This window comes from Tiliqua scincoides, chromosome 2 (genome assembly GCF_035046505.1).
Source record: "Tiliqua scincoides isolate rTilSci1 chromosome 2, rTilSci1.hap2, whole genome shotgun sequence".
Taxonomy (NCBI): domain Eukaryota; kingdom Metazoa; phylum Chordata; class Lepidosauria; order Squamata; family Scincidae; genus Tiliqua; species Tiliqua scincoides.
Window position 1 is genome coordinate 222,548,834 of NC_089822.1, and position 23,757 is coordinate 222,572,590.

Consider the following 23,757-nt stretch of genomic DNA (forward strand, 5'->3'; position numbering starts at 1 on the left):
TATGTGAACTCTTGTGCCCTAATCCGGAGGTTTGTGTCTGCTCCAGTGCACACAAGGAACTCCTTCTCAAGTGGCCTCTTCCCTTATGTCAGTTGATGGAGCGTTCCCCCCATCATCCTTTTGCATGCACACAGCTGCCCACTGTGTTGAAGTAAATACTTTTATTATACACATTATAAATATAGAGAAGGAGGCTAAGACAGATCTCAGATTTTGATTATGATTTAAAAAGGAAAATCCTAAAGGGCGAATTCTATATTCAAAGAGCTTGCATTGTTATCCAGTCTCTCTCACAGAGCGAGAGAGAGAATGAATGTGTGATTTTAGGCACACATAGAGCATAACCAAAAGAAGCTGAAAGGGACAAGCCTGTGGTTAGGAGACAATGTCGGTTAGTTTTAGCTGATTTGCTAGGACCAGACAATGCAGAGGCCCAGGACTCAATGCCCAAAGAAAGATAGTTGAACTATTGATGAAAGTTGTCAAAGGGCAGACTATTTCCAGCATTTGGATTGGCCCAAGTTATGCCCATACATACAATTATAATACACCCCAGCAGCACAGGCATTTTTCTTCTTGCCAAGCAGAATTGGGAATACACACAACAGAAGTTGAATTCCACTGCGCTGTAAACTCCTTGTTAATGTACCTACTTACGCCTTCAGTGCTTCTTTGAATGGGTCTTTCTTCTTGAATCTGTCTACCTTAAACCTTTTGGTCAGGAATGTGCCCCACCAAATCTTGTGCTTCTCCATACCCTGAGACCATGCCACAACAGCAAAAAAAAAAAAAAAAAAAAAAAAAGTCATGTTCTGAATTTTCCCATGAAATCAAATCCACTGCCACCAGAAATGCCAACTTAGGATGACTTTTCCACCCCTTCATCCAGATGGTGGTTTGTAGGCCAACTGAGAGCCCTCATACTGAGTAACTTGAGGAGGGGAAGGATGGGGAGCATCTTGGCTGACCTCTTTGCTTCACTCCTCTCCCGCTCTCATCCACACATTCCCATACAATCACACACTAACACGCTCAGGCCTTCTGTGGGTAGTAAGCAAAGCTCACTAGAAGAGCTTCGGAGAAGGGAAGCCAGTTGTTCTGTGGGTTGAAACACTAGGCAAGTGTTTCAAATCAAATCAAGGGAAAAGGATTTATTGGGGATTGAAATGGAACAGGGAAAAACAGAATTCAAAGTCAATACTTGAAATCAGCAACTGTTACCCTGCACATGCCCGATCTCATCTGATCTTGGAAGCTAAGTAGGGTCAGGCCCGGTTAGTACTTGGATGGGAGACCGCCTGGGAATACCAGGTGCTGTAGGCTTATACCATAGTCTTTCGAGACTGAAGGTTGCCAACCACTTGAAATCAAGAGGTGAACTTCAAAACAAAATAAAAACTAGAATTTCCGTGTCTTAAAGCATCCACTTACAGTGCAGCATCTTCAGGCCTTGGAGGGAAGAGCCACCTAGGAGAACTCCTGAGTAGCTGGACAGCATCAAGGCTTGTATCTTGACTTGGCTGGCATTTTGCAAAGACTGCCTAGACTGCCTTACATCTTTCTCACTCGAGTGGGTCGCCTTTTATCCCATTTCAGGGAGCCCAGCCCTCCAAGTTTTGATAGGCTAATTTAAAATCAACAGACATTAAAATTTCCTGCACCCAAGTGAAGTGAGCAAACTGGGACCAGTGATCAGATGTGAGCTGGGTTATGGTTATGGGACTCCAAATTACATTTGAAAGTGGAAGATTGTGTGATATGCCACCTAGAGGTCTGACCATAATGGAGATTGTGACAGGCTGCTACCTAGGTCTTTGAATTAATTTGCAGATATATAGTGTCTTTTACATACAGAAAATATTCCTTTGTTGGGGTTTGTGTGTTTGTGTTGTGCTGTTATGTAGCTTTACATTATAGATCAGTGTTGTGCTATGTTATGTGGATTTACAGTATAGATCAGACTATTCTTTATCAGACAGTTACTCATCACTATATGGAGACAGGGACCCAGTTGCCTTTGAGACTGGCTGTCCCAGTAGAGGGTGTGCTCTGAAAGGTCACAGGCTATTGGAGGAGATTTTGACATAGAACCTCAATTAATCACACCAAACCATGGTTAAGAAATGTTAACTACAGGTTGAGTCTTGTTATCCATGAAGGTTCCATTCCCAGAACTGTTGCAAAGAACAATAGCAAAAATCACATTAAAGCAAATCCATTCAAAAAACCATGTCCTTTTGCTCAGTGATTTAAAAACAGCCTTGCTGACCTTTGTGATGTAAGACAGGCAGACAATCCATTAGGCAGACAATCCATCAATTGGAAGAAGAAATGGGGAAAGAATGGAGGAGGTGGCAATCACTTCCATTTAGCATTCTTTCACATGCTTAGGGGGAAGGGAGGGGTTGCTTATGGGGGAAGGGAGGAGTGAAGCTGTTCTAAGTACCTGGAGAGAGAATGATTGATGGATTGTCAGCTGGCTGCTGTCTCTCGCATTAACGGGGCTATTGTTAAAGGACTTTTTTCCTTTAATGTAAAGGATGCTTCTCATCACATTGAGATAAAACCACAGGTAAAAATATCCCTGGATAATTTGGTTATACCTCTATGGTTTTGCGCAATGTCCCAGCTGGTAACCAGTGATTTACAATCAGTTGGCAAATTGAGACCAAATCAGAAACTGATATAAAGTGGGTTGGCAAATACTTTTTGGGCTAACTGTGGTTTAGTATGAGGTTTAAATTTAAAAACCAGAGTTCTGTCAGTAGCTCTGCCGCTGGAGGTCACTGTATCTTTTACAGACTGGAGTACTGAGCAGACAGGAACTGAAGGCAGACGAGAACTACTGAACCATCATTTGCCTGGTCATTGGGAACCTGAAACTGGGTTCTAAATTGTGTTTAGTGCATGCCATATTTTGGGATGGTGTCTAAATTAAGGCAATTGTTAAGAGACAAAACTCAGAAGTTATGGTGTATGAGGAAATCTTAACAGATAAAACCGTCTGTTAGGAACTGGAACTTTCATGTAAAAACTGACTGCATTTATTCAACATACTGGTGAATTGTGGGGTTTTATCTCATACATGCTTATGTTGGTAGTTGTGACAAGAGAATGTTTTGAGGATGATTTTGGCAGTACTTGCATGAGAAGGGAATGCAAAATGTGAAGGGTTGCACAGAACTGATCAGTGCCCCAACTGCCCCTCAACTCCCCCTTCTGGTACCACTTCTAGAAAATAAACAGTTGTTCCAGACGAAAATGAGTCCTGTGTTCTCTTTAGCATAAAATGATTGGCTTCTGCATCTTGTACAGAATGCAAAAGGATCGTCCCAAATGCCTCTTACAACTTTTCGTAGGTCTTAAGGCTTGCCTTGTTAAAACTCTCTTTGAAGGAAGGATGGTCAAATGGGTTGTATAAAATACTCCAGTGGAGTGAACAAAAATCCCACAAAAGAGCTGGAAATGCATAAATTTTGTTGAGGAGAAATGGAAATGTTTGCTAATTAAACAGGATGTCATTTGGAACTTAATAGCAGTACATGTTGGAAAGCAGAGTGGCTTCTCCCAGTGCCTGCAATGCAAAAATACGTGTTGTGGTGCTCAACAAAGATGCCAGAGCAGCATTCTGGCCTAGTGCCTTCGCTGTTTTTAGAAACACAGAATTACAAAAGGTGGATGTTATGTCTCTCCTTCTTTAAAGAGAAAGAATGCTTTGCCTTAAATTATGTTTTTAGTGCTTCTAAATCTATAAGAGAGCATTTGGTCTTTTCTGTCATGGCTACATAGCTTTGACTTCAAGCCATATTTAAGTTCCAAGTGTACAGACAAATAATGGTTTATGTCAGGCGGATCCAGTGTTTGTATTTGGGGGGGGTATGAGAGCCAGCGTGGTGTAGTGGTTTGGGAGGTGGACTCAGACCTGGAAGATCCAGGTTCAAATCCCCCCTCAGCCATGAAGCTTACTGGGTGACCTTGGGCCAGTCACTTTCTCTCAGCCTCATCTACCTCGCAGGGTTGTTGTGAGGGAAAAAAGGAGAGAAGCAGCTGTGTACACCGCCCTGAGCTCTTTGGAGGAAGGGCGGTATAAAAATGTAATAATAATAATAATAATAATGAGCACTACCAACTCCAGAGCCCAATCAACCGGGCAGGTAGACCCAGGCTCCAGGTTAAACTTGATAACCTCTGTGGCCAAGGTTTGCTGGGTGGGTAGACCTGGGCTCCCATTCCAGCTAATCTCTTACTCAGATTGTGTGTACCCAGTGGACGTCCCCCTCGCACCCAGTTTTGTTTCCCAGCCCAGTGGGCGCCCTTGCCTGCTAGCAGACAGTTGGGGGGGGCACATATCCGTGGTCCCCCTTGGATCCGCCCATGGTTTGTGCACTCTTCCTCTTCCCTTGTTTTCCTTGAGTGTCCAGATGCTATGGCCGCTAACAATAGCCTTAGAGAGTTGACTAATGCCTTAAAGTAATGCTGTAAGTCTGCAAAAACCAGTTTGAAAACCTGTGGCAAATCATGTTTTTGCATGGTTTTTGTACAGTCATGCTAATGGGATCTTGGTGATGGTTTGCAGACCGTGGTTTGTCAGATGGTGTTGATCTGGACATCATAGCAGGCCATGGATTGGCTTTGCCCCTGACCCATCTCTATGGGAGATGACCCTGATTTTCGTACTGCTTTTGACTCTAACTTTGGTGCTGCTGAATGATCAAGAAATGACAAGAAGACTTGTTTTTATCTTCACAAAAAAGTTACTAATTCATTAAAGAAATTGGCCTGCAGTTCACCTATCCACATATACCAGATAGTCCTGACCTGAATGAAACGAAGAGCTGGTTTTCTTTCCTGCCTTGTTATCTGGATACAGTTCAGACTTAAGTGACCAGAAGAGTGGCTATTTACAGGCTTGCATTAGAGGCAGTTCTGAGGTGGAGGAGCTTGGTATAAAATCAGGGACGAGTGGAAGTTCTAATGGGAAGGTTACCATATAGCTCAGAGTTGTGATGTTTATTGGTGGGTTTCTGTAGGGTAAGGAACCTCAGTTACAGCCCAGCTTGTCTCCATCCCCTGGGCAGACAGCTGGCAAGATTGGTCCTTTCTACCTATAACTACTTCCAGCTATAAATGCTTCCGGACCTGGCTTGAATCTTTGACTTGGCTACAGTCTGATTCACTTACCATCTTCCTTATCCATCTGCCTGTAAGTGCCCTGCATTCCTATTCTACCCTCCTTTGATCAGATTCCTTAGTTTAGGTCCTTGGCTGTAATCAGCTCTGCCTCTGCATTGATCCTCCATGTCATTCTGGTTCTGTTTCCTAAGCTCTGCCTTGGCCTAGTGATGAGGTGCATCATCCCAGTCCTAGACCCAGTCCAGGACATGGCCCAGACATGGACCTTTCACATGCTTAGCTACCTATGACGCAGCACTAACAGCTTCTGAATATAAGAAGAAGCTGGTCTGTGTACCCTGGTCTCTGTCCCCACTCATCACTCTGGTTAGCACAGTACAGACACCCAGGGGAGATTTTGCTGCTTGTGCTTCCAGGGGAAGAGTGGGGTTGCAGTTCAACAATAAATACAGGTGAAAAGTCGTGGGTACATATTCAGGAGGAGGATTGATTGCACAAAAGCAGGTGTACAGTACAGAAAGTCTGTGTTTACAATTGGGTGAAGTCCCTGTCTTGACTAGAGGTTGCATAGACCAGTAAGGAGAAACAGAGTAAGTGTCCACGAGCAGTAATGTAAAGCTGCTTCTGTGCCTCACATACATGTTCTCACCATCTGTCTGCTGTGCATTCTGCTGTTCCTCAAGACGCACAGATTTGCTGCATGAATGTCATTGCAAGGTTGACATGACACAACCCCACGTTGTGAGGTTGATATGAGAGAGTAAAGTCCTTTTCCACCATAATAAGGCTGGCTTCTGAGATTATTCCCATGGTTACAGACCCATGGAAATGAGTTTGCCAGAACATGCCATCCATGAAAATCCATACATTTCTAAGACTCATTCTGAAGCTGTCCTGTGAATGCAAAACGGTTCATCAGAATAGTTGGTTGCCCTCTTGCAGCCTTGTGTGCTTCCTTACTGCTTATCTGATGCTGCTTTTGGAAATAATTTGTTTTTCACTTAAGTTGTAATGTAGCTGTTTGCAGGTGAACCTGGCAGAGGAACTATTACTCCTCAACCTGTTTGCTGTGAACATTTTCTCTGGGGAAACCTTGCCGTAAGAAGATAATTTCAGAAAAGACTCTGCGGAGTTGCAGTTGATTACCTCAAGACTAAATTTGCCCCATAGTGTTGATCGGAGTATGAACGAGCAGCCTGTCTTACTGAGTTGTTCCAACTGGTGGGAATTAATCCTTCCTCTGACACTGGGGATCTTTTTGTTTAGCCTCCATCCCCCCCCCCCAAAAGTCTTGCAGTGGATTTATCAGATGAGGTGTTTTGTGCTCAACAGCAATAAGGCAGAAATAATTTTAGCCTAGAAAATTGCTTCTTTCCAATTATCCTTTTTTTTCCTCTGCCAAGACAACAAAACAATAATGTAAGCGCTGTGTGTGCAACAGTCTAAAAATACCTCTGCTCTCCAAACTGTGTGCCTGGTGGGAGGAGATCCTTCTCAATGTGTTGTACTTTTGTGTGAGTCCGGAGAAGAAAAGTAATCTTGTGAGAAGGGAAAGGAAATAGAAGTTGATCGTGCAGGAAACAAAAGAAGGGTGTGTTTCAGCAAAGAGACAGCTGCAGTAAGAAAGTGTGACTGATACTCCACAGGAGTATCTGCCTCTTTGCCGAGAATGGCAGGTGAAACTCAGACCAAAGTAACAAGGAGAAAGCACCTTGTGCTGGCTTCAGTTGTTGTATTGTCGTTAACACCAATATGCACATGAATCAGCTTTTGCACGCTGACAGTTAAGTGTGGGTTAGAGATGGCATGCTGAAAACTGATTCCAGGCTGAATCCAGGTCTTGTGGGTGGATTATTATGTCTGCTTGCCATTGGCTGACACAGCTGGAAGTTGGCACAGTCTGGCAAATTTCCCCATGTCTGACACAGGCTGAACTGATCATGGGAAAAGGCCCCTGGGGTTGGGTGGACACAGTAAGGACACACCTAGGCTATAGCTTCCTGTGCTGAGAATTTGTTTTTGTAGTGCTCAGTGGAAGATGTGGGAAGTACACCCTCTTCCCTTGGCTCCATGCTCAAAGCTGGAAGCCAGCCATTAACGTGCTGGCCTTGTAGTTATGCCAACCAGCTGAGTGGACTGGAGGAGGGGGAAAAGGGACCACAGACAAAGACCATGTGCTTGAGAATGGCAAAGGTGGGTGGATTCAGGAGCACAAATAGTAGCAGGCTAAATATGTAGACTTGCGCCTGGAACTGTTGCAGCATAACTACAGACTTTAGCCTCCTAGGTCTACCCCACTTGTCAAACCCTTTTGTGACAGTTTCTCCCAAATCTATACTGGAGACACTGCTCTTTGATAGGAAGTTGAAAGCTTTTGGCAGGAGCAGTGGTCCCAACTGCAGAGGTAAAACAAGCTCCTAGGACCCAAGCGGGGGGGGGGGGTGTTCTTTCACAGGTTTTTGAAGCTTAGCAACATAATGATAGTGGTGGTGTTATCAGTTGTCTTTATCAGGGATAGTGACTTATTTTTCTTTTTGGTACACAATATATGAGTGTTTGGGATCAGGCTGTTAAGATCTCCAACTTCTCTCTACTGTTAGAAGATGCTTCCTTGATTGTTGTAGCACGTGTTTTCTTGTTCGTGTCTAAGATGCTTCCTGCGTTCACTAAGTGCAGTGTTGGCTTTGCACATCCAAAAGGATGCAAATCCTTGACTTTTCCAGATGTGGATAAAGTGCCCCGCCCTTTGCATTTCACCCTCTGTCGCATGCTTCATCAGTTATTGAGCCGCATGAATTACGTTAAGCTGTTGTTTTATGCACTAGCATCACTCCATAAAAATTCACTCTTGATTTTTTAATTCTATAGGGAATTAGTCAGGCATCATTTAAAATGAAAGTGTGCAGACTTGATCCAGCTGAAACTTATCTACTAAGTTTCCCTAACACCCTGTCAACTTCATTGTGAACTTGAGCTATTTCAAGCTTTTTGGTAATCCACAGTCATTGTGTATGTCCTCCATGTAGCCCCAATGTCAATGTAATCCTAAGGAAACTGCACTCCTGTTTATCCAAACTGCTCATTATCCAAATATTTTGCATGGCTCCCAGGCCATCTGGGAAAGAGCAGTCGTACTGTACATGTGCATTTTACTTCTTTATTTAAACTTGTAATAAACATCTGTACAAACAGAGGAAAAATGGGAAGCAGGAAAGCTTGTGTGCTGGATAAAATGTTAGGCTAGCAAGTAGCAAGAGCTCTTTTTCCATCTGTAATCTGGCTATCATTAAGTTTCCTTTCTCCATATGTCTCTGACTTGACAGAGTATTTATTTACCTTGTAACAAGGAAAGCCCTATTAACATCATTAAAAAGTAATGGTGAAATTTGCTGTTGAGCAAATCTGCCTTTTTAAAAAGTAAGGTTTGGTTGGAAACCTATTGAAAATAACTCTATCCATGCAATCTACGTTCATTCAAAGGATCCACTTGGACTAATTGATTAATAAGAACATAAGACAAGACCTGGTTGATTGTACCAAAGACCTATTTACAGTCCAGTCCTATGCATGTTTACTCAGAAATAAGTTCCATCAAGTTCAATGGAACTTGCTCATAGGTAAGTGTGTATAGGATTGCAGCCCCAAGCTGGCATTTTTTTTTTCTGACAGAGGCCAGCTGAAGCCTTCCAACAAGCCCACAAACAGGATATGAAAACCTCTCCTACTTGTCCATAGCCCGTGGAATTGAGAGGTACACTGTCTCTGCACATGGAGGTTCCAATCCCCCATTGTATTAGCTGCAATACCTTTCTTCCATAAATTTATCCAATCCCTTTTGCATCAGCAAATGAAACCCATTCTCACCCTCAACTGTGTTTGGTGGATAACATTATTAAGTGGTATTTGCAAGCTCACTCTGTGTGAAATAGTTACCCCTTGGGTGCCCATAAACAGTCTCTGTGCTCAGAAAAAGTCACTGGCTGTTCTGTAATGCACCAGTAGCTGAAGGCCGCTAGTGGGAATCACACAACTTCCCCATCCTCACTCCAGCTTATTAGACAGTCAGCATTGCAACTGGTCTTGTTTTCATCTTACTGAAGTCCTCTTGTGACCTCTTGTGACATAAGTGTAGCCTTATGTGTATGAATTCTACCTGCTGGAAGATTCTCACTAACAGTGCTACTGTCTTGCTAGTGGTGACTAGAAAGTTCTTGTCTTTTTAAGCATTTCATTTAAGTCTTCATTGTGTTTCTAAAATGGAATTGGAAGAGTTACATGGGAATGGAAGAGTTGCAAGTTGAGTTATTTCAGCTGCACCTAAATGCTTTGTCTTAAAAACTAATGAAATGTGAATTCCACCCCTTTGTAATAGACATATCCACCCCTTTGTAATAGACATATCTATAACTGATGTTCACCAAGTACTCATCTGTGCAGCCATGTGTCTTTCTGTCTTTTCCCATTGCTGGATCCTATCTGTTCAGCTAGAAATTAGAAGATACTGATCAAGAAGGTGCTTAGCTCCTAGTTAAATCTCTAGACCAGGGGTGGGCAAAACATTTTGGCAGGAGGGCCACATCATCTCTCTGACCCTGTGTCAGGGGCTGGAAAAAAAAGAGTGAATTAGCATTTCAAATTTGAATAAATTTACATAAATGAATACATTAGAGACAGAACGTAAATGAATGAATTTTACTGAATTTATTTATAATACACATGAGAACTATAATACAGGTATGTAGAACCACAAGAGAGCTATGAACTGTTTGCTACATACCTCTTGCACGGGGAAAACATACAGACCATGCCAGAAACACATGGAGACATAAGTTATTCCGAGGCAATGGGGTGGGGGGTGGGGTTAAAATAATGCCCAGGAAAAAACAGAAAACACATGAAGACTATAAAAGGCTTTGCTCTAACTCGGCCTGAAATTCACATCTGGCGGTTGTGACCAGCAGTCATGGACCAGTGTGGGCTCCAACGGTCTGAATGGGTCAGAGGCTCATAGGAGACTGGGGCCGGATTGGAGGTCCCCGAGGGCCGCAAATGGCCCCAGGGCCAGGGTTTTCCCACCCCTGCTCTAGACGTTTCCAAGGTTGCTATTCATGGGCATCAACCCTGCTAGTCCAGTGGTTCCCAAACTGTGAGCCATGATTTCCTAGGGAGCTACAAAATCAACCAGGGGAGCTGAGGAATGCTCACAAAAAAATTGCCATCCTATACAATATACAGGATTGTAGACATAATGAGGAACCAGGACCAATGGCTCAGTAGATCAAGGGAGATACCAGTCGAAAAACTTGAGAACCACTGTGGTAGTGGTAGCACTGATGAGCACTTGAAGAATATCAGGTTCTCTGCGCTTGGTGATGAGTTGCTAAATGCATGAATGTCTGTGTAAGGCGGTATGAAGCAACAGCAGGGCTCTCTGTGGGGTGGTATTTATCTGTGCTGTCTCGTCACACATGATAGTCATCACTAGATGTTAGGACTGCCATCAGGTGATGAATATGCACGTGTCAGTCAGGTCTGACATGGTTCCCCATTCAGTTCTACATCCAGGGACTTGTTTATACCGTCATGATATGGTGTTGCAGGATTGTCGTTCTGAGATAACTAGTGTTATCTTGTATATGTGGACAGTATTTCAGCCTTGCCGAGTGCCTTGATTTTTCACGTCACAGTATTTCAGTAAGGAACTCTGCACAATCCACATGCTCTCATGCAGCCCAGTTCTGTACATGTTTACTTGGTTGTAAGTTCCACTGAGCTCAGTGAGGCTTATTCTTATGTAAGGTGTGCATAGGTTTACAACCATAGAGTAGGCAGAAAGAAAGGCCAGTTAAGATCCTCTCAGTAACAGACCTGGTCCCTATAGCACCCCAGGGCGCAGGTCCGTGACATGCCACCTCACTGCATCACACTGCCCCCCTGGGGACACTTACCCAGGCGTAACAGTGCCTTGCGCAATGCTCTGCAGCACTTGAAAAGCTTTCTGAGGCTTCTGGCATGATCTTAAAGGGTTCTTCTGGGTTTCCTGACAAAACCAGATCTTTAAGATTGTGCTAGAAGCCTCAGAAGGCTGTTTGAGCGCCTTGGAGCACCACATGGGGCTTCACCTGCCCATGGAATGGCAGGGTGGCATAGTGGGCAGCAGCAGCAGGCATGGCACTTGGGTTTTTTGGCTCCCCCAGGCCCACCACTGGATCCTCTGATCTTACCTTTGGTTTTGAATTGCTTTTCAATTCACCCTATCCTCTGTTTCACTTTGTGAATGTGGAAACGAGCTTGAAGTGATGTAGACCCTACTCAAAGGGCAATATTTTATGTTTTCTGCCCATTTAACTATCATGGATTCCCTCTCTGTATCTTGGTAATACAGTAGTCAGTTGGTGAAGTGCTGAGAACTCTCTATTAGAACTCTGTTAAACAATGGACTTGTTTCACTATCCTGTGTATGTTATTCTAGGACAACCAATTCTGTAAACAGGCCTTACAAGCATACTCGTATTTATTATATTTTACCTGGCTTTCAACCAAGATGGGCACCTATAACCATACATTAAAATGCACACAAAAGTATAATTATAACAGAAAAATATGAGCATCTCTATAGCAGAGTCTTCTTGTCTCTGGCAGTTAATGACGTAGAGATTCCAGGCTCTTCCCTCCAGATGTACGGGGCTACATATGTCACAGATCTCAACCCATAGAAACAGCCCATCCTTTGCTCTGCACTAAAGTCACATACATTTGTTTTACAAAGGGAAATTTGATGTGTGCACCGATACACTCTTGTGCTGGATCACATTTGATTATATGCAAGAATGTTTTAAAAGACAGCAGTGTTTTCAGCTTATGAATGGCAAGGATCTACACATAGTTGAGAAGTGTAACTAACTACTGGAGAAAGAGAGAGGACTGATTGCTGTAAAAAGAATGAGGAGGGTTGAAATTGAGGGCGGCTGAATCCGCGCTAGGCAATTGAATGATCTGTCAAGTGTAGCAATAGAAGGATCATCATCTGGAATATGTAATTAAACTAAAGGGGAGAAAAAAATGCTAGCAATTATCTCTGTTCTCGAGAGCACTCTCAGAGGAGTAGGAGAGCTGAGCTTTAGTTCCCAGTAATCCTAGGAAACTGGATGAAACTTCATGGCGTCTGCATATCAAGATATTGGAGAGTGTTATCATGGTCCCTCCTGAACATGAAGATGCTGAAATTAGATTTGAAATAACTTCTTATGAATTAACAAGCAGTCACCCAGATCTCTTCAGCACAATGCCGTAAGGTGTATCGGAATAAAGAGCTGTTCATTGCAGCTTCATCTTTTGGAGGGACTCATGAGTGTCAAAATTTGCCATCCTTTGGTTTGCTTCCATCAAACCTTGATCCCTTGAAAATTAATACTGCTGTATTCAATTGAGAATTTCAGAAAATGTCTCCGTTATGCAGACATGTTAAGCTTGTAGTTACCGTAACTTGCCAGAAGTTCACAGGTTGGTGAATTCAGCAATTCAGTAGGGACATTTGGTGGCTTCAGCACTGGCAGAAGTTGCCACCGATGGAAATTGGGTGCTTCCAACTCATGTTATACTGTTCTTACAAGATTATAGATCAGTTATGTAAACTAAGAAAGTGGGCAAAAACAAAAGGCACTGGCTCTTTATAATTCCAGGTTTGTAGCTACTGCTAGCTTGTTCACCTCTGGAGAGTATTAAGCCAAGTCTAGCCATGCAAGAGTAAGAATAGCTGGGAATACTAAGATAGTAGGAGAACTGCACCTCTTTATGCCAAGGTGGAAGAATCCACTGTTCAATGTTCCTTCTTCCTAGAAATCTCTTAGTGCTACTAGAAAACTAGCACAGCAAGTTCTGTACCAGCACTTTCCTGTCTTCTGTTTGCAGGGAGTTAGGCACAACACTGCAAAATGTGTGCACCTACCTGAAGTCTGAAGTGGTACAGCCCTTTCTACCATGGCAGCACTCTACTGCCTCGTTCGGCTGTGTTTGCAGCCTAAGAATTGAAGCACAAAAACATACAAAAATGTTTGTGTTTTTTCTTTAGACAACTCTCCTAGCACAAGTATGTGCAGGGTATGAAGTCTAGTAATTTTTGCGGCATGTTCAGAGGGCTACTGATGTCCATCCACATACTATTTAAACAACATGAGATATTAAGCAGTATACTTGGCTTCCATAAATTGCACATTACAATAAATGCATGTTTGCCACCACCACCCCCTACAAGAGTGTGTGTTGCAGAATGATCTGAAACTGATGCAGGGATGGCAGGGGGACTTTAGGACTTAACCCCTGATGCAGTTCTTATCTCAAACATTTAGCCTCCTACGCTATTTATATGGCCATATAGATATTAAAGCTTCTGTTGAAATTCATTTGAAGCCTTTTCCTTTTCTTTTTTACTATAGTTTGTGAGGTAAGATCTCGATCAGGACAGGAATCATTTATTTAACTTTAGTTCACTTTGTGAATTACTTTCTGTTGGAAAGCGGTATATAAATATAATTAATAATATGTATCATGCTGGGGGCTAATTACTCAAGTTCTCCTACTCCTTATCATGGTTTGGGGTCATTTTGTCACAATTTCCCCTCCCCCCCCCACAATTTGTTAAAAATGCAAAAACCGGGAGCCAAGCACACATATTTATCGTATAGTTTGAACTACCCATAAGTTGGGAAAGGTGTAGAAGAGAGTGACCAAAATGATTACTAGACTGGGGCACCTCCCTTACAAGGAAAGGCTACAGTGTCTGGGGCTCTTCAGTCTAGAAAAAAGGCGCCTGAGGGGGGACATGACTGAAACATGAAAAATTATGCTGGGCGTGGATAGAGGGATATTCTTTTCCCTCTCACAGAACCAAGGGACATCCACTAAAATTGAGTGTTGAGAGAGTTAGGACAGACAAAAGAAAATATTTCTTTACTCAGCATGTGATTGATCTGTGGAACTCATTGCCACAGGATGTTATGATGGCATCTGGCCGAGATGCCTTTAAAAGGGGACTGGACACATTTCTGGAGGAAAAGTCCATCTTGGGTTACAAACCATGATGTGTTTGTGCAACCTCCTGATTTTAGAAGTAGGGTACCTCAGAATGCCAGATGTGAGGGAGGGCACCAGGATGCAGGTCTCTTGTTGTCTTGTGTGCTCCTGGAGGCATCTGGTGGCCACTGTGAGATACTGGAAGCTGGACTAGATGGGTCTTTGGCCTGATCCAGTGGGGCTCTTCTTAAGATTCAGATTACATACCCAGCACAGTTCTGAGAAGTGGTATGGTACAGTCATTTTCTTGCTGGTTTGCTGTTTTTAAATTTAAAAATTTAACTTTTTTTCCCCTTCACACACATCCACAACAATTTTTTTCCTGCAAATCCATTGATATGTAACACTGTCTAATGACCATGAATTAATCTTAATAAGAAAGACTGAGCTGAATCAATTCTGAAATATATTTTAGGGGCAAGGGATGACTGAAAGCATCAGAACTGTAGAGGCGCTTACCAAATTTGTGAGTAGGTCAGGAAAAAACCCTGTGGTGCAGGCAAGAGAAATACTGCACCAAATGTTCTGTCTGGTGATAGAAATCTGTCAGTGCTCTGAATTCCACCCCCCTGCCAGCTCGGCTATTCAGCATTTTCCCCTTTGGGAATCTGAGCTGCAATGAAGAAGCTGTAATTTTGGCTCAATAATGTGGCACTGGGCCACCTATTCAGATCTGTTTATCATCAGTGCTTATTGCTGTTCTAGTTCTGTTCCTCAAGGGATAATTATGAATTTCAATAGCCCAGGGAAGCAGAGAATCCGTATCTGGCAATAGATAAGGGGGGAGGGCGGCTAATAATTATTTTTATATTTTTAATTGCATTGGACTGTATTCCTACAATATGCAATCAATTCATATTCAGGCTGTGAATATAAGAAGATCCCTGCAAGATCAGACCATGGCCCATCTTGTCCAGAATCCTGTTTCACAGAGTATAGCTGGGCAGACTGCTTCTGGGAAGGCCACAAACCAGGGCCACCGTTACATCCCCAGCAATTGGTATGCAGAGGTATATTACCTCTGAATCTGGGTGTAGTATGCAGCTATCATAGACATATATACCTGTATAGATCTCCCTTCCATTAATTTTTCTAATCCCCTACTGAATCCTTTTAAATTAGTATTCATCATTAAATCTTATGGCAGGCAATTCTGTAAGTCAATTACTCATTGCACATGAAAGTACTTCAGTTTCAGTACCTTTATTGGCATACAATAACAAAAAACATTGAACACTGTCATACATAACAAAAAAATAGCTTAGAAGAGCTAACTAATAGTTCATTTACTAAAAACATACCAAGCTACAATTAACTCCTAGAAACGAAAGTACTTTGTTTTGCCTATCTGGAATCCACGACCAAACCATTTCATTGGGTGACCCTGGGGTTCTTGTGTTACGAGAGAGCAGAATTCACTCTCTTTTCTCTGCACCTTGTATAATTTTGAAACCTATTTCATGTTCCCAATTAGTCATCTTTTTTCCTAAAACAATGCAATGGATTCATATGAACAGTTCCTCCTAGGGAAGATATTTCATCATCTTGACCATTTTGGCTGCTCCATGCCTTTTCTATCTCTACAGTACCTTTTCAGAATGGGGTGACTAGAACTGTACATGGTGTTCCTGGTGCGGCTCCTTCAGAGTTTTATATAAAGGCATTGGAAGGCTGGCCATTTTATTTCGGTCCCTTTCCTATTAAACTGTAACATGGTATTTGCCTTTTTCAGAGCTGTCACACATGGGTAGCCCAGTCTTGAGGGTGTGTGGCTGCGGCAGTGCCGAAAATGGCTGCTGCAGCATCTTCTGCGCTTCAAGCAGCTGCTGGTGGCTCCTCTGGAGAAGGGGACTTGTCCCCTTCTCCCCGGTAAAGACAGTAGTCTCGCAATGGGGCTACTCAATTCACCCCCAACGAAAAGCTTGGCAGTGAATCAAGAGCCTCCGTGTAGGGCGGTGAGCCCAACACGGAGGCTCTGGATCTGGTGGAGTCGCCCTCCCTCCCCACTCCCTCCCCCGGCACGCCTCTCCCCGCCTCCTGCCTCCCAATGACGTCTCCGCCCTCCACTCGCCTCCCCCCTCCCCAGAATGTCTCTTCCCTGCCTCTCCCCACTGCCAATCAGACCATCATCAGTATAAAATGTGATGTTAGTACACAGTATATGTTTTGCCCCCAACATGCAGCACTTTACACTTACTTACACTGAAGCTTCTGAATAGTTACCAGAAATTTTAAGCATTTAACTGATTGATTAAATTTGGGAGGTAGCACTAGTGTTTTGTGGAAGGGTATAGGAAGAATGAAATTATATTAGCTTCCCAGGATTCCCAAAAGGTGGTTTTTGAAGACCTGACACAGGAATAGAAATTGTATCTAAAATCCAGTAGCTGAGTCTCAAGATTAATTATAGAGCTGCATCTCATGTGATGGTTAATACTCCCTTTTTCCCAGGTGAGATCATAATGCTGAAATGTACAGTAAGAGCTGACATGCTGTCTTCCCTGGTTCTGCTGCTTATGTATTTCCTTTCCCTGTACTGCAGGCACCACCCTTTTGATCATTTCCTTAACTGTCAGCCATTTCCTTCACTCCAGTATCCAGCTTTGGATCAAAACAGCTGCTGCCTCTGAATCAGAAATGCCCTTTTTGCCTTTTCCAGTACAATTAACATCTTTTTTTCAAGCCGGATGTTCTAGATACTGGCAACAGAGTGTTGGGAGCCAATAATGTTTGTATAATTCCTGGAAAATATGAAGATTTCTCTAGGTGTGCATATTTCAGTATTTGTGTCGTCATGATTGCAGGCAGATATTCTGTCAGGCTGCCAGTAATGAGTCCTTCACTCTGATCTGTGGACAGATACATCCCAATCCTGCAGGGAACATCCACTCATGGACAAAACTGGCAGTCTTTCAGGACCTGTGGGAAGCAGGGACTGAATAAAGATCTCCACGAATCCCTCCAACCACTGATCAGCACTATCAAAGCTAGCTATGTGCTCGAGCAGCGGTGTGTAGGTAGATCTTTGCTCATAAAACAGTACCTGAATCAGAGCCAAGGTGGTTCAGCCTTTTGCTAACAATGTCAGTTGAACCACTTTTAACTATTTAGACAGGTCGTCATTGGTCTTAGCCATGTGAAACCAGATGCATATATTGATCATTTATAGTGTTCCGTGTACATGAACTGAAACAGGAGTGTCAAACATAAGGCCTGCGGGCCGGATGCAGCCTCCAGAACCTCTTTATCTGGCCTCTGTGGTAATTGGACTCTCTCATATCTTGAAAATATGATCAAGACTTGCACATTTTCTCTTCTGTCATGAACAGCTAATGAGTTTCTAAGTGAGAACAAAGTGCTCATTTCTGGCCATCATCATCATTTTTGGCTTTAATGATATTACTTCCTGCTTAATGATGTCACTTCTGGCTGTCATCAGGTACCGTGAACGCTATTTGGCCCACTATATGAAGTGAGCCCGACACCCCTGAACTAGAATGTTTTTTTTGTGTACATTTTTGTATATCTATTACATTTCAGATATAGTCCTGCCTAGAGTATAGTTAAAGGTCTTCCATTTTTTTGATGTAGTGGGTTACTTTTCCTCTCCTTCCACAGTTGGCCATGGGCAGAGTGAAGGAGATCGTATGATTGTATCAGACTTCCATGTGTATGTCAGAGACAGCTTACAGCACATTGACCTCATGAAGAAAGATCACCCAGGCCTCCCTGTGTTCCTTCTAGGACACTCCATGGTAAGCACGCTGCAGTATACCTGCTTATTAATAGAATCATAGCTTCCTGTTGAACAGCAGAAGGCAATTTCTTGCAATTTATTAATTCACTGTGGCCCATTCTGTCTCTTCCCTCATCCCTTTAGTTACTTTATTTATTTATTTATTCATGCGTTGTAATTAACAAAGATACTAAAAGCAGTGGTTGCACAGGTGAAGTTAACTGTGAATAGACATCACCATGAGGGACATACATAAGCACACACCCACCTATTTTACTTCTCCATGATTACCGAACCACTGTCAAATTGGAACTTTAGTGTAACACAGACACAGAATGTATATTTGGGGTATTGTGATGTCTTGGGTTGTCCATGGCCTCCCCTGTTTCCAAAACATTAATAAGCCAAATAATAAACATGTAAAAAAAAAAACACACGCACAGAGAGAGCAAGCGCAAAAGACAGAGCAAACACTTCATAGGTTAAGTTTAACTCTCACCTTATTGATGTTGGCCAAAGAGTAAGGGTCAGTCATGACATGCTGCTGGAAGCTTCCTTCTAGGGACATGTAGCATTTTGGTCAGTGCTGCAACATGAGGGTGTCCTCTCCGCTACAGTTCCAATTCTGACCCCCCCAGCCCCACCCCCACAGCTGCTGTTTTATTTGGGGGAAGAAAAATGCAAGCACAAATGATGCATTTTATTTCTTTCATAGGTTTTTTCATTTCTTTTAGATCATTTCCCTTAATTTCCACAAACTACTCTGATTTACTCTAGTTGATTGTTGATTAAAGTATGATGAACTGAGGTTCATCAATTATCGTCGTCTGAGGCACTCTATTTTTCCCACTGGTGACTTTCCTATTCTAATTCTTCTCACACTTGCTGAAGCGCTGAGCATGCAAGCACTGCTGTCATTCCCCACGGAGTACAGGCCAGGCTGGTAGAGGCCTAAAGAAACTACAGTAGTTTGCTCCTTGAGGCAGCTGGGGCTAGAGATGCCTGGCACCAGGAGGGGGCAAGTGTAAGAGGCACACAGTGAGAGCGGTTATATAACAATTGGAGTCAGATACGTTTATATTCTTTGTTTCCACATTCACATTGTGCAAGTCCAGAAAGTAGTGATGGGTATGTATGGTTCAGCAACTTGAGCTTTCTTTTCAAAACCAAAATGCTAGATATCTAGTCCCTGTGGTTGTGAAGATAAACTTGGGTATTGAGGCTAATGTCTGGAGAAATTTCAGGAACTAAAATATAGTGGGTGCTGAATGGGACTTCTGCTGCTCTGGAGATGGGGCTCCAATACTTTGCACTGCTCATAATTCTCTCTCTCTCTCTCTCTCTCATGACAGACAGACTTTATATCATATAATTCTGCTATATCATATAGCTTTAATTCCTGGTTTTATCAGAACATAGTGTAGACATCCCTGTTCATAAATAAAAGGTAGGCTGCCAGTTACACAAGGGCATTCTTGACTTCAGGGTATACTTAAAAATATTTGACTGCGGTCAGATAATAGAACATAAGAACATAAGAACAGCCCCACTGGATCAGGCCATAGGCCCATCTAGTCCAGCTTCCTGTATCTCACAGCAGCCCACCAAATGCCCCAGGGAGCACACCAGATAACAAGAGACCTCATCCTGGTGCTCTCCCCTACATCTGGCATTCTGACTTAACCCATTCCTAAAATCAGGAGGTTGCGCATACACATCATGGCTTGTACCCCATAATGGATTTTTCCTCCAGAAACTCGTCCAATCCCCTTTTAAAGGCGTCTAGGCTAGACGCCAGCACCACATCCTGTGGCAAGGAGTTCCACAGACCGACCACGCGCTGAGTAAAGAAATATTTTCTTTTGTCTGTCCTAACCCGCCCAACACTCAATTTTAGTGGATGTCCCCTGGTTCTGGTATTATGTGAGAGTGTAAAGAGCATCTCCCTATCCACTCTGTCCATCCCCTGCATAATTTTGTATGTCTCAATCATGTCCCCCCTCAAGCGTCTCTTTTCTAGGCTGAAGAGGCCCAAACGCCGTAGCCTTTCCTCATAAGGAAGGTGCCCCAGCCCCGTAATCATCTTAGTCGCTCTCTTTTGCACCTTTTCCATTTCCACTATGTCTTTTTTGAGATGCGGCGACCAGAACTGGACACAATACTCCAGGTGTGGCCTTACCATCGATTTGTACAATGGCATTATAATACTAGCCGTTTTGTTCTCAATACCCTTCCTAATGATCCCAAGCATAGAATTGGCCTTCTTCACTGCCACCGCACATTGGGTCGACACTTTCATCGACCTGTCCACCACCACTCCAAGATCTCTCTCCTGATCTGTCACAGACAGCTCAGAACCCATCAGCCTATACCTAAAGTTTTGATTTTTTGCCCCAATGTGCATGACTTTACACTTACTGACATTGAAGCGCATCTGCCATTTTGCTGCCCATTCTGCCAGTCTGGAGAGATCCTTCTGGAGCTCCTCACAATCACTTCTGGTCTTTACCACTCGGAAAAGTTTGGTGTCGTCTGCAAACTTAGCCACTTCACTGCTCAACCCTGTCTCCAGGTCATTTATGAAGAGGTTGAAAAGCACCGGTCCCAGGACAGATCCTTGGGGCACACCGCTTTTCACCTCTCTCCACTGTGAAAATTGCCCATTGACACCCACTCTCTGCTTCCTGGCCTCCAACCAGTTCTCAATCCACGAGAGGACCTGTCCTCTAATTCCCTGACTGTGGAGTTTTTTCAGTAGCCTTTGGTGAGGGACCGTGTCAAACGCCTTCTGAAAGTCCAGATATATAATGTCCATGGGTTCTCCCGCATCCACATGCCTGTTGACCTTTTCAAAGAATTCTATAAGGTTTGTGAGGCAAGACTTACCCTTACAGAAGCCATGCTGACTCTCCCTCAGCAAGGCCTGTTCGTCTATGTGTTTTGAGATCCTATCTTTGATGAGGCATTCCACCATCTTACCCGGTATGGATGTTAGGCTGACCGGCCTATAGTTTCCCGGGTCCCCCCTCTTTCCCTTTTTAAAAATAGGCGTGACATTTGCTATCCTCCAATCTTCTGGCACCGTGGCCGTTTTGAGGGACAAGTTGCATACCTTAGTCAAGAGATCTGCAACTTCATTCTTCAATTCCTTAATAACCCTTGGGTGTATGCCATCAGGGCCCGGTGACTTATTGATCTTTAATTTATCAATGAGGTCTGAAACATCTTCTCTTTTAACCTCTATTTGACTTAACTCCTCGGTTAGGAGGGGCCGTTCGGGCAGCGGTATCTGCCCGAGGTCTTCTGCCGTGAAGACAGATGCAAAGAACTCATTTAATTTCTCTGCCATCTCTAAGTCTCCTTTTATCTCCCCTTTCCCTCCCTCACCATCCAGAGGGCCAACCGCTTCTCTGGCGGGTTTTCTGCTTCTAACATATTTGAAGAAGCTTTTATTATTCCCCTTAATGTTGCTGGCCATGCGTTCCTCATAGTCTCGCTTGGCCTCCCCTATCACCTTCTTACATTTCTTTTGCCACAGTTTATGTTCCTTTTTATTCTCTTCATTAGGGCAAGACTTCCATTTACGGAAGGAAGCTTCCTTGCCCTTCACAGCCTCTCTAACTTGGCTGGTTAGCCATGCGGGCACCCTCCTGGATTTAGTGGAACCCTTCTTTCTTTGCGGTATACACCTCTGCTGGGCCTCTATTACTGTTGTTTTAAGCAGCCTCCATGCACTCTGGAGAGACTGGACTCTTTTTACCCTCCCTTTCAACCTCCTTCTAACCAGCCTCCTCATTTGAGGGAAGTCCGCCCGTCGGAAGTCAAGGGTTTTTGTTAGAGATTTGCCTGGTATTCTTCCCCCAACGTGCACGTCAAAACGGATCGCAGCATGATCACTGTTCCCCAATGGCTCAGTAACGTTTACATCTCTAACCAGGTCCTGCATACCACACAAAATTAAATCCAGAGTCACCTGTCCTCTGGTGGGCTCCGTGACTAGCTGATCTAAGCCACAGTCATTCAGCACGTCAAGAAATCCGGTTTCCTTATCGTGACCAGAACACAAATTGACCCAGTCAATATGAGGATAATTGAAGTCCCCCATGATTACAACCCTGTCCTTCCTTGTCACCTCCCTGATCTGTTTCCTCATTTCAAGGTCCCCATCAGATTTCTGGTCTGGAGGACGATAGCACGCCCCCAGTATTACATCGCTGCACAAGCCTGGTAATTTAACCCACAGAGATTCTACGGTGGAGTCGGACCCACCTTCAATCTCTACTTTGCTGGATTCTATCCCTTCCTTAACATAAAGGGCCACCCCACCTCCAACACGCCCCTGCCTGTCCCTCCTGTAGAGTTTATAGCCCGGGATTGCGGTATCCCACTGATTCTCCGCATTCCACCAGGTTTCCGTTATGCCCACTATGTCAATATTTTCCCTTGTCACCAGACATTCCAGTTCTCCCACCTTTGCTCGTAGACTTCGGGCATTCGCATAAAAGCATTTATACACGGAATGCCCCAGGATGGGCTGCTTATTCACTCCTTTGTCCCCGCATCCTCTCATTGTGCCAAACCGTCTATCACATCCCATCTCCCTACCTTTCCCAATTTCTTCTCCTACCCTGCCTTTGTCTTGTTGTTCTCTAACCTCCCCATCCTCATCCCATAGGGATGAGGAGTCCCGAACCGGATGCCCCTCGGCTCCTGTCGGCCTTCCCCCAGGGATCAGTTTAAAAGCTGCTCTGCCACCTTTTTAATGTTATGCGCCAGCAGTCTGGTTCCATTCTGGTTCAAATGGAGCCCGTCCCTCTTGTACAGGCCCCGCTTGTCCCAAAACGTTCCCCAGTGCCTAACGAATCTAAACCCCTCCTCCCTACACCACCGTCTCATCCACGCATTGAGACCCCTGATCTCCGCCTGCCTAGCTGGCCCTGCGCGTGGAACAGGTAGCACTTCAGAGAACGCTACCTTTGAGGTCCTGGCTTTCAGCTTCCTGCCTAAAAGCCTAAATTTGGCCTCCAGGACCTCCCAGCTACACTTGCCCACATCGTTGGTGCCGACATGCACCACAGCCGCTACCTCTCCCCCAGCACTGTCTACCAGCCTGTCTAGACGAGAAGTGATGTCCGCAACCTTCGCACCAGGCAGGCAAGTCACCATGCGGTCCTCACATCCGTCGCAACCCCCCCTCTCTATGTTTCTAATAATCGAATCCCCCACTACAAGAAGCCCCCGACCCCCCTCCCGCCGAGGAGTATCTAATAGCTAATCATTTGGCCAGCGAAAGGTCTGAGCCAGTGATTCTCACACATTTAGCACTGGGACCCACTTTTTAGAATGATAATTTGTCAGGACCCATCAGAAGTGATGTCATGACTGGAAGTGACATCATCAAGCAGAAAGATTTTCAACAATCCAAGGCTGAAATCCTACCCAGGATTAAGTCCCATTTACTATCATTGTTAAAATAATATACATAGTAGCTTGATAAAAAGTACAGGTCTATAACATCTCCCCAAGTGGCACAGATCTGAGTAGTCCCATTGGGGTCACAGGTAAGGGAGAGTTTTCCCCTTGGCTCGGTTTGTGCCGATTCTGGCCCCAAACTTGCACTGGATGCAGTGCGGGCCCGCTGGCTGCAGCTCAAGTTAGGATTGCGCCCTTAGTTAGTCTTTAATGTTTTGCTGTTGCAAATGAACACAGCTACTGGTTTCGAACTTAATTTCCCAGGTCTCTCTTCACATCCATTCATCTGATTCTCCTTTCATCTTGTTTCTCCTTCTCTCGTTTCTTCATGCTTTCTTACATAC

At 43.9% G+C, this 23,757-nt stretch overlaps 1 protein-coding gene and 1 pseudogene across 2 annotated transcripts in view; both read left to right on the plus strand.

The window, feature by feature from the left end:
• Positions 1-23,757, plus strand: part of MGLL (monoglyceride lipase) — a 94,168-nt gene that overhangs the window by 49,639 nt on the left and 20,772 nt on the right. For both annotated transcript variants that reach the window (XM_066616761.1, XM_066616759.1), the window contains exon 4: positions 17,824-17,960. In XM_066616761.1, coding sequence (XP_066472858.1) covers positions 17,824-17,960 — 137 coding nt within the window. The remainder of the gene's footprint in view (positions 1-17,823; positions 17,961-23,757) is intronic.
• LOC136643489 (5S ribosomal RNA) lies at positions 1,207-1,323 on the plus strand (annotated as a pseudogene).